The sequence below is a fragment of the Lissotriton helveticus genome, chromosome 1_1, assembly GCF_964261635.1.
Source record: "Lissotriton helveticus chromosome 1_1, aLisHel1.1, whole genome shotgun sequence".
Classification (NCBI taxonomy): domain Eukaryota; kingdom Metazoa; phylum Chordata; class Amphibia; order Caudata; family Salamandridae; genus Lissotriton; species Lissotriton helveticus.
Genome location: NC_136057.1, coordinates 1,912,937,681 through 1,912,949,232, shown reverse-complemented (window position 1 = coordinate 1,912,949,232; position 11,552 = coordinate 1,912,937,681). Strand labels below are relative to the sequence as shown.

General features: G+C 47.7%; 1 protein-coding gene across 1 annotated transcript in view; it reads left to right on the top strand.

Moving 5' to 3' along the window:
• The first annotated feature begins 3,491 nt into the window (after positions 1 to 3,491).
• The window catches only part of LAMC1 (laminin subunit gamma 1), a 365,535-nt gene continuing 357,474 nt past the window's right edge, over positions 3,492 to 11,552 (top strand). The window contains exon 1 of the mRNA XM_078643183.1: positions 3,492 to 4,309. Within this exon, the coding sequence (XP_078499309.1) occupies positions 3,940 to 4,309 (370 nt within the window). The 5' untranslated portion in view covers positions 3,492 to 3,939. The remainder of the gene's footprint in view (positions 4,310 to 11,552) is intronic.

Sequence of the window (11,552 nt, the reverse complement as noted above, 5' to 3'; positions counted from 1 at the left end):
TCAAATAGAGTGGCGTAGGGTGCAGTGGTGTAGTGCGCATTGACAAAGAATGCAGTAGTGCAGAGTAGAGTGGAGTAGAGTACAGTGTTGCAGAGTAGTGTGTCGTGGAGTTCAGTGGTGTAGAGTGCAGTGTCGTTGAGTATTGTGGTGTAGAGTAGAGGGGAGTAGTGCAGTAGTGTAGTGCAGAGTGACGTAGAGTAGTGCAGAGTGCAATGGCATAAAGTGGGTTACTATGGAGTAGAGTAAAGTGGACTGGTGTAGAGTGCATTGACGTAGAGCGTTGCAGACTTTGTGGCATAGAGTGCAGCGGCATAGAATTCAGTGGCATACAATGCAGTGTTGTAGAATGCAGTGGCATAGATTAGAGTGGTGCATAGTAGAGTGGAGTGGTGCAGAGTAGTTGGCATAGACTGCATTGGCGTAGAGTGCAGAGTAGAGTGGTGTACAGTAGAGTGGCTTACAGTGCAGCTGCATAGAGAGGTGCAGACTGAAGTGGAATAGAGTGCAGTGGCATAGAGTGGTGCAGAGTAGAGTTCAGTGCAATGGCATAGAGTGCTGCAGAGAGAGTTTAGTGGCGTGGCTTAGAGTGGAGTGCTGCAGAATGCAGTGGCATAGAGTACAGTAGTGCAGAACAGAATGGCATCGAGTGGGGTGTTGCAGAATAGAGTGTCAGAGTGCAGTGGTGTAGAGTTCAATAGGGTGCAGTGATATACAGTAGAGTGGTGTAGAAAGCAGTTACATAGACTACAGAGGTTCAGAGTAAAGTGCAGTGATGTAGAGTACATTGGCGTAGAGTGCAGTGGCGTAGAGTACAGAGGCATAGAGTGCAGTGGCGTACAGTAGATTGTTGCAGAGTAGAGTGAAGTGGTGTAGAGTGAAGTGGTGTAGAGTGGAGTGGTGCAGGGTAGACAGATGGGGTTGAGTGGAGTTGTGCAGGGTAGAGAGCAGTGGAGTAGAGTAGAGTGGCACAGAGTAATGGGGTAAAGTGGTTTAGAATGCAGTGGCATAGAGTGCAGTTGTGCAGAGTAGATTAGAGTGGCATACAGTGGATTGGTATAGAGTGCAGGGGCGTAGAGTGGAAAGGCACAGTGTAGAGTGCAGTGGCATAGAGTGCAGTTGTGCAGAGAAGATTAGAGTGGCGTACAGTGGATTGGTATAAAGTGCAGGGGCGTAGAGTGGAAAGGCACAGTGTAGAGTGCATTGGGCATAGAGTGCAGTGGCATAGAGTGAAGTGTTGCAGAGTGACAGAGTGGAGTAACATAGAGTGGAGTGACCTGGAATGGAGTAGTGTAGAGAGCAGTGGCAAAGAGTGCAGTGGCGAAGAGTGCAATGGTGGACAGTTGAGTGGCATAGACTACATTGGCATAGAGTGGTGCAGAGTAGAGTAGAGAGGTGCAGAGTGAAGTGGCGTAGAGAGCAGTGGCGTAGAATGGAAAAGTGCAGAGTGGAGTAAAGTGCAGTGACGTAGAGTGAAATATGCATGGTGTGGTCCATTACAGACAACACATCTTCAATTGAAACCACCATTACATGTGCACAGACATGAAGTTTCACTGATAAAAGTATACAGTGCACAAACAATAATCTGTGGAAATGTCCTCACCTAGTGTATTGATTTGCTTTGATCGTTTTAAAATGTTTCGTTCCCCCATACTCCAGAATTGTTTAAAAATGTGATTCATTTGGGCTGCTCCAATTCTGAAATATCTGCACAGTTCATTTAGAGACATTTCAATTGTGTTCTGTGCTAGAAAAAAATGTCATTGTTCAGCCTTCCTCAAGCACTCGCCAGAGCCAGCATGATTTTCACAAATGTTCTAACTTTGAAGTTAAAGAAAAGTAAACACCAAGGTCCCTGGAAGAGAGAACCTGACATTTGTCCTTTCTCTTTCAACGCACAGCAAATGTGACAACCTAGGAACAAGATTTAAAGGCCTGTTTGTAGAAATCAAGCACTGGTGGACAAATACAGTAAACAGGGTTTGGGCAAGGGAATGGACGAACCTGAGCTGCACTGCCTAAAACAAATAGAAAGCAAGCAAATGTGAGTTACAAAACCAATGGTAAACAACGGGCAGAATGCATTACCAGGGAAGCTTTCTGAATGTCCCCAGGATGTCAATAGCCCAGACAGCTGAGCTGTCTGGTAGGATTTGACCTAAAAAAGACATGGTCAGGGCTGCACAAAAGGAATGGAAATGAGATCCAGAAAAAGTAACAGTGTGAAAGAGTAAAGGAAGAGAAGGTTAGGAGACTGCTGGTCTATTAGAGGAAATGTGCTAAGAAGGGTAGCTCTTGAGTCAGCGTTTTGTAAAATTAACAAAGGATTATGTGCTGTAAAGGTATTGTGTTTTGATTGCCAATGCATAATTAGCACAGTAAACATCCATATTGCCTCTAGCTTATGGTATTTTGGAAAGTCAGAGCTGCAGGCCTCTTGAATTCACTTACTGCAATACACATACACACACTGCATCACTGTGTACTCACTAGCACTGGCACACCCAACCCCCTCATTCCTGTTAACTCACAAATGCCTCACACTCTAGCATTCACTCACTCTCACAATGCAGTAGGTGATGTGTGATGGTAGTGAGTATTGAGTGAAGTGTGGGTCAGTAGGGTATTTTGTGGCAGAATTGTGCCTTATTTGTAAAAGAATGAGTGTCATGGCCCAAATCTTTGCACGGAACTCCGCGGCCTCCGCTATCAATTGTTGCCCTGACAAATACTAAGGCTAAGTGGTCTTGATTCCATCTCATGCCTCTTTCGTCCACCACCAGACAATCCCTGTCCCTTTTTTCTCAATGTTCAAGTTTTCACCCTTGCTTTTGTTCTTTGCCATTGTTTTTCCATACTTTTCTTGCTCCTTTTGTGTTTTTCTTTCTGGCTCTGGATCAAAGTCTGATAAAGAAACTAAGCGCTGGTACCCAGTGCTTTAAATGGAATCATTCTGGAGTATCTGCTTGCTACTGAAAAGTGCTGGTACTCTCCCAGTAAATGTATTGGAGCAGTGCTGTGAAGTGCAGGTACTTTCCATCTCCAAATAAAGGAATGCAGATACTGAGTAACGGTCAGTACCTGCCCATTTAAAGCCCTGCTGGGCCCCAAAAAATAGAGGGCCAGCGGACCCCGCCAACAACCACCGGCTCAAATTAAGCACTGGGGCAGCGTTGTGCGCTGCAAGGGCAAACGGGCGAGGTGGGAATTGGGAGAGGAGATAGTGAGTGATGCGACGTTGGTAGGGTTGTGAGTTGCAAATGAGGCAATTGGGTGATATCGTGTGATTGAGGATAGTGAGTAGGTCTGGTAGTAAGGTCAGCATGGAACTTCTGTCGTCACCCGGCAGCACTGCTGCTGCGTAGTCTACTAGCCATTCCACACGGCTGGAATGTGGGAAGGGGAGGGGGAGACGGAAGAAGCCGAAGATTGTCGAGCGCATGGCCCTCGCTTTCGATCCCAGAGTGCACCGCTGGTCCCCCGGCCCATCCCTCTTCGCAGAGAGCAGCCCGACGCAAAGCGTCTGCGGGACTCAGCTGAGAAAAGTTTTGGGGCTGCTCCACTGGAACCGAGCCGCCGCCTCCAAAGTAGGGACCGCGAGTGCCCCGGTACAACAAAAGAAGTGGGGGTCGCGCCAGCCCAGGACTCGAGACCGCAAAGAGGGGGACGCGAGAAGTGCATCCTCACCCCCCTAGGACAAGCGGCGACAAGAGCGTGAACTCACTCCCCAGCTGGAGTCGGCGGAGCGCGAGGACCGACCACCGCCCTGCAGCCAGCGGAGCGCGAGCCCCTGGGAGCCAGCGCGAGCCCAAGAACTTTCAGAACTCTGGTGGCGCACGCGCGAGCCCATCACCTGCAGCTCCGAGGGGCGCGAGCGCTGCAGTGCCAGGCGCAGGGGGAGCGCGCGCCGCCGCCGCGAGGAGCCCCGGAGGGCGCAGAATGTGGCCGCCGCTGCTGCTGCTCTGCCTCGGGCTGCTCTGCGCCCGGGGGCGCGCCGCCATGGACGAGTGCACGGCCGAGGAGGGGCTGCCGCAGCGCTGCATGCCGGAGTTCGTCAACGCCGCCTTTAATGTGACGGTGGAGGCTACCAACACGTGCGGCTCCCCGCCGGAGGAGTACTGCGTGCAGACGGGGGTCACCGGCGTCACCAAGAGCTGCCACACGTGCGACTCGCGCTCCCCGGCCCTGCGGCACAGTGCGGACTACCTGACCGACTACAACAACCCCCAGGACACCACCTGGTGGCAGAGCCAGAGCATGCTGGCAGGAGTGCAGTACCCCTCGAGCATCAACCTGACGCTGCATCTGGGTGAGTACAGACATCTTAACACCCCCAAAACCCTCTTTCACCACAAACATAATCCAAAGCGCAGAACTCCATTCGGGGAGCAGCACCCTGACACTGCACCTGGGTGAGTACAGAGACATCTTAACACCCCCAACCCCTCTTACATCACAAGCTTACTCCAAAGCTCAGAACTCCATTCGGGGAGAATCACCCTGACGCAGCACCTGGTGAGTACAGAGACATCTAAGCACCCCCAACCCCTCTTACATCACAAGCACGCTCCAGAACTCAAAACTCCATTCTGGGAGCATCACCCTGACACTGCACCTGGTTGAGTACTGGCAAAGCACCCCCATTATCTTGTGTTTGTGCCCCATAAACTACCAACCAACCTTAACCCACTCAGACATGGGGGGGGGGGGCGGTGTAACAGTGAGCCATCACCCTAGCCCCCTTCCTGGGTCAATAGCACCGAAACATCAAACCACTGGGCGCAGTTCCTGGGAAACGTCTGCTTGACGTTGCACCCGGGTGCAAAGGCCAGGGAGCATAATCATCCCGCTGCACCTGAATGAGTAGCTACCAACTAATCTCAACACAACTAACGAATCACGGGGAGCAGTAATACTGGAGCATCACACTAACGTTGCACCTCGGCGAGTGCCAAAGAACGACACAACTAAAACATCCAGTATCTTCGTACAGAAGATTTGTGGGTGAACATCAGTCTGAAAGTTGCACACACACACACACCCATCTCTGTATTCGGGTAGCATCATCCATATGCTGCACTTGAGAGATGTAACAAGTAAACTCAAAACACAACCTCGGGCATCAATGCCAGGGGAGCGTCACCCCAACTCAGCACCGGGGCGATCACCGAGGATCTAACACCCCAACAGGACGATGTAGCAAGCCTCCTCCTCGGAGAGCAGATGCCTCTTGTAACCTTTCTTATACTGCAGCCCTAGTTATGGGTCAAGGACTGACCAACCAACCCAATCTTGCATTTGACAGTCTCCCGTCACTTAAAAATACAGTCTGGAGAGGCACCAGTTCCCAGGTCCTTAAAATGAGGTGATGGCGGAGGGACGTATTCATTCCCGAACTCAAGGTGACCTTAGTTCTAGCCCGAGTCATAAGGAATGTGGATTGCGACAGTGCTTACTGCATGCTTAAAAACACATCGAATAAAGCACTGTTGGTGGATTCAGAGAGTAACAAATCTAGCCTCTCAGCCTGCCTTAAACTGTGCCTTTGTATTAATATTGGTGTGTGGTGAATTCGGGGTTGTGCTCAGCAAAAAACATAAGCCAAATTGTAAACACTTGTAATAATAAACGCTCTTTATGTATTCTGTACCTTCCAGCTATGTTCTATATCCTTTAAGTCTCGCACTTTACCTTGTGTTACTCGTTTTAGGCCCCTGAGGGCATCTATTTCCACTAAGAACCCGTCTAGCCGAACAGACGTACCTATTTCATATTATGTACGTTTTTATTGACGGGCATTTTAGATTTTAAGACTCCAGACCATAAAAAGATGCAATAAGTTGAGGTTCTTTAGCAGCACTGCTGTTTTGAGAACTATGCCCGTGATATAAACTTGAAATGCATTGCAAGTGTCACAAGAGCACTCCTCTCAGGTGTTTTAGTATTTGTTTGCAGCTGCCGACACAAATTCAACCCTCCCATTCTTTCATGGGGTGTAGGTGGGGGGTCCTTGTAGTCTCTAGGCAAAAATGGCACCTGTTTGAGTATATCTCTCTGAAAGATCACCAAATAAATTGTCAGGTGCTGCTTTGTACCCCCGCACAACCTGTTTGATTTTTGAAGCAGCCGGGGTTATTTTGTTGGTAATATTTGCTAATATTGCACTAGTCGGAGAGTTTGAAGCAGATTCATGTTTACCTTTAAAAAGCGACTATGCAATTGCATATTTTCGATGCGCCTAGCTTTAGTCCACTTTGGACTGTGTAGCTGCAGCCGACTTTTAAGATTTGTCCTAAACCTTCATTCAGTTAAGAGCCCAGTATGATCACAAAGTCCTAAAAGACCTCTGATATGCCCCTCTCAATCTGACTGCCAAGCAACCCCTGCAGTCGCTGTGATTTCCTGGGTGCGTCCTGCTAACCTGCTGCACTTGTAATGTTTTATGTGCTATCAAGGTTCAGACTGTGGCTGGTTCTGCACTTGTAATCATTTGTCCTGCCCGGAGCTGCCATACGTCAGATGCTGAGTTTATCCAGCTGCCTTCTATAGAAGTTGCTTCACCCAACTGCTGAGGTGACAACCACAAAGCCGTCAGACTTGATAGCCCCGCAACGATATTATATTAACTGCCGAATGGCAGAACAGCAACGCATTATAAAATCCAGAAAGATCACTGGGCAGTCAATATCTTATTTTCCTGCTGTTGTCATGTAACTTGAAAGCGAATGTACCAAATGGCAAGCCAGTGCTAGCAGCTGCTGTTCCTATTTGATGTATATGCTGGCTGCCCTATAAATGATGTGTTCCAGTACTGCTAACGCCGTCTTTGAGCGGTACTAGAATTGCTTGGTGTTAAGTGGTCGGAAGTACTTTGTTACTTTCTGTGTGGTTTTTGAGGGACATTTTCTTGTCAAAAGCTGGAGACGTGGAAACAAATTAACAAAGCTGCTGTGAGTGTTGCAGTTATAGGGACCCGGCTTTTCAGCCTGGATTCATATATACACGTTCAAGAAGTAGTGTGATGCCTTATGTTTTTGAGATGCTCCTGCTGCAGCGGCAACAATTGTTTTCTGTACAGCACTTTGTTGGTATTAAACAGTGTTGCACTTTTTTTTTTTGTCGGATCACACATTAGTCTTTTAACTACTTTTGTCCACCTGCTCTATTAGTGAGTCGTGGTGGTACAGGTCACAGAGAGAGCATAGGGATTTTACCAGACTTTGCACAAGGATATGCTGTAGCAGAGCTAGGATAGCGCTCTGCTAGTGTAATGTAGGCACTTCTGTTGGTCTCCTGACCTGTAGAAATATGGGACAAGACTTGTGCATCTGTTAATTATGAAGGCCACTTTGAGCGCCGTTTTATTTGCATTGCTGAACTCTGATGCGCTACTTTTAATTTAATGCTGTTTGACATTTTGAGCTATCTTCTGCAAGGTTGCAGGCATGTGTGCTGGTGGCAGGCAGCCATCTCAGAGATTTTTTATTTTTATTCTTGTAACCCTTCTGGTGCTATGGGTGCAATGAGGTCCACGTCCATGGCGCTCACATCTGGGTGCTGTGGAGTTAGACATGGCACTAGCGCAGCAGCTGGTGAGTATTGCTTCTGTGTCCCTCCTGCCCCCCTGTAAATCACCCCTGGATTGGTGTTTAAGACACACCTGCTCTGAGGGGGGGGGGGGGGGGGGGGTTCTCCAAATGAATCATCATTGGGATGTGATTGCCTTGTGCTTCCACTAGACATGGGTTTTTTTTCGTAGAGGGGGGCTCCCCACCTCACCTAATATTTTCAGTTTTCTGTTCCGCCCCCAAGGGTGGATGGGGGTGGTTATCCCAATCAAGCTCACTGGGCAACAGGGAAGGTTAGAAACCAGAGAAGGCTGGGCAGCTCACAGTGCAGTAGAAATCCCACTAAATGCCAGGAATGTATCAAAAACAAAGGGATGGGGCAGCCCTTCCTGGCGTAGGGCCATGACCCCACCTGGGGCAAACTAGTAATTGTACCACCTTTAGGGGACAGGGAGTGCTTTTGCACAGGGTAAGGGGTGGCAGAAAGCACACTAGCACCCACAATTTCTAAATGGTTCCAAAAGAAACAAAGATTGGGTGGGCCACAGTGGTACCAGGTTATACCCCACCTCAGATATGGCATTACAGTATTCCTGCACCCATCTCGGGAAGCAAATAGATTTGTCCTGAATTGAGAGGTTGTCCCTAATTTGCCCCTGGAGTGGTAGAAGGCAAACTGAACACCAGGGATTGTACATTTGAGCAAAGTAAAGGGGTCCTGCATTGGGTCACACCCAGCCTTAAAAAGAGTAAACCAGGATTTGTGCCCTACTGAGGGGAGGGTTGTCCTAATTTGCTTCTTCAGGGATGTGTGTGTGTGTGTGTGTTGGGGGTGGGGGGTTGGAACCACTGGCTGCCAGGAATATGTTGTAAAATAATGGCTTCTAGTCCACCCTGCTATCTGGACCCTTGGACCCTCCCCTAGAGCCTCAACAGTCTATCTGCTCACCTGGGACTAAAGCATCCCAATCTTAAGGCAGGCAAGAGGACATTTTGATTTTTTTGGGGTGTTGTGTTTTCATATGGGCCAGTAGAGTGGTACTAAATCCCAATATCATCCTGCCTGCCATGCTGAATTGCTGCACTGTTGGGCTCTGGCTTGGCCTCCACCTGGCAAATCTACCAAACCCACACATTTCTGAAATCTAGAATTGGGGGTAAAGGGGTCCATGAAGGTGTGCTGTGTGTCTCCCCCATGGTGTCTGACCCTCCGTGCCCTGTAAACCTTCAACTTTGCCTAAAATCACTACTTTTCCTCACATGACTGTGACTTAAAGGTCCTCCCAATAAATATGTTACCCCTTTTATGTGGCTCGGGACCCCAAAACGCAACTTGGAAACATCAACAATACGGGTAGCTGCAGATTTGGGTCCAGGCTGGCTGCCACCTAGAGAAAGTTACCAAACCTAGGCATTTTTCCCAACCTGGACACACTGGGGAATTCAGAGTGGTGTGGCTTGCATGGAGCTAGCAATTTTTTCTTACCCGTTATTCCTTGTAAACATGAAACCTTGCCTAGTCATACATTTTCCTTGCATTTCAGGGACAAACTTCCTACCACCCAGCGTTTTCCCCACTTGTCGCGATTAAGAACACTTTTCCCGCCAGTATGGCTGGGCCAGGTGCTCGCAACAGGAACTGATCAAACATGGGGCAATGGAAGTCCCCAACTGTGCTCTTGGAGGAAAGTGATAGTCTCCTATAAGTACTGAAAAAAATTGTTTCCGTACTTGAACATAAGGATGCAATTTATTCAGTCGGAAAGCAGCAGTTTTCCAGAGGTGCAACATAAATGAGAATAGTGAGGAAAGCCATGGAATCGGTGCTTAATTTGTTAAAAAATAAGTGCCAGGGACCTCATCAAGAGCCCGTTGGAGCTTGCGCCACCCGGTGCACTGACAGCACTGCTGATGACGGTACAAAAACACAGACTAACCATCAACTCCAAGTGTGAAACTTCAGATTATTCCAGACCCCCAAAGCTCTAGGAATGGCTTGGGTGGCAGGTATTAGTTATTTTAGCACATATTGAATGAATAAACAACTGTTGTTATGGTCCCTCTCTAATTGAAATAAGCAGTGCCACCACTGCAGACTGTTATAAGTGCTGGTGTTGGCAGTTAAGTGCCAGTGCCAAGCTCCGAAAACCAGGGGCTTAAATTAAGCACTGCTTGGTATAAGAAAGGGAAGTGCAGAGATGGTCAAGAAAGTGATCCAGTCATGAGCAAGGCCTGACTCCAAGCCCATTCCGTTGCCATCATTAAGAGTGGCCAGGTATTTGGTGTGTGGATGAGTTTATCAAATGCAATAAATGACACTCGATTACTAGTTTTCTGTTTAATAATGTGGATTCTGTACAAAAAACTGCATGTTCTTCTAAGTACCAAGTGTTTCCCCCGACAAGTATTTGCTGTGTTGACCTACCTGTAGTTATTCTACAACTCAAAAACGACCTGAAAAATTATAGGCCCATTGCGAGTCTCCCATTCATGGCCAAAGTAATTGAAAAGGCTATGAATGTCCAGTTATCTGAACACATCGAAAAACATCATCTTTTGGATGACACGCAATTCGTTTTTCGGAAATACCATGGGACCGAAACAGCCTTGATAAAGGCTGCTGATGACATCAGGGCAATCAGGGATCAAGGGGGGACAGCGATCCTGGTAATGCTGGATTTGTCCGCAGCCTTTGACACGGTCGACCACACCATCTTGGTCGACCGTGTCGAAAGGATTGGCATCTGTCATTCTGCCAAAGACCTGCTTGCCTCTTTTTTAGCTAACAGAACGCAAGCGGTCACTTTAGGACCTTTTCAATCGGCGCCACAATCATCACCATGTGGAGTTCCTCAAGGCTCATCCCTCAGTCTGACATTTTTTAACATCTATGTGTCGGACCTTGCTAATGTCATCAAAGCACACGGGATGAGCCTAACCTCCTATGCTGATGATACACAGTTGGTGTTAGCCATCAAAGGCGATGGAGCTCAAGTGGCAAAGAAATTTAATAAGGGACTGCTAGACATAGGAGAATGGATGGCCACCAACTGTTTAAGGTTGAACTCAGATAAAACTGAGGTGGTCATTTTTGGACCTCTTCTCCCAATCTGGCCATCAAGCTGGTGGCCAGAAACTTTTGGCACTCCCCCGAGCCCAACAGCCAAGGTCAGGAACTTGGGTATCATCTTCGACGATGGACTAAATTTTATGGACCATGCAAAAAAAACAGCATCCACAGCTCATCACAAATTGAAGATGATTAGGAAGATTCGCCCTTTTCTCCCGGAAACAGCCATCAAGACCTTGGTCAGCTCCTTAGTTTTGTCTACTCTGGACTACTGCAACGGTTTATTCCTTAACGCACAATCCAGAGTCATAAGGAAGTTACAATCCATTCAGAATGCGGCAGCTCGCCTGCTCTCTGGAAAAACAAAATATGAGCCCACATCAAAAATCATAAAGGAGTATCACTGGCTTACGATCCGGAATAGAATACATTTTAAATCTTTATGTATAGTCTATAAGGCACTGAATAATCAAGGTCCACATTTCTTGAAAGAGCAACTCCAATGCTACAAACCAAGTAAATTGCTACGATCAGCCACCCTCAATCAGCTAATCGTTCCACGTGCCAAAACAGTGTCCTGGGGCGATCGCCGCTTTTTGGTGGCTGCCCCGAAACTGTGGAATACTCTTCCCCAAAATATCAGGCAAAGTTCTTCCCTTTTTCATTTCCGTAAACTTCTAAAAACTTGGCTGTTTGACCAATGACTCTTCATCATGGTTTAAGCTCTCTTCTTTACAAGCAAGTGCAGTTTAGCGCCGAGACGCCTACGGGTATTTGTTGCGCTCTAGAAATGTCAAAAATAAATAAATAAATAAATAAACTCATAATTGCGTTGTGTGGTAGCAGCATTTATCGTATTATCGAAATTAACCATGCCACTTCTAATAAGAGCCTATATACATTGGAAAACTCAC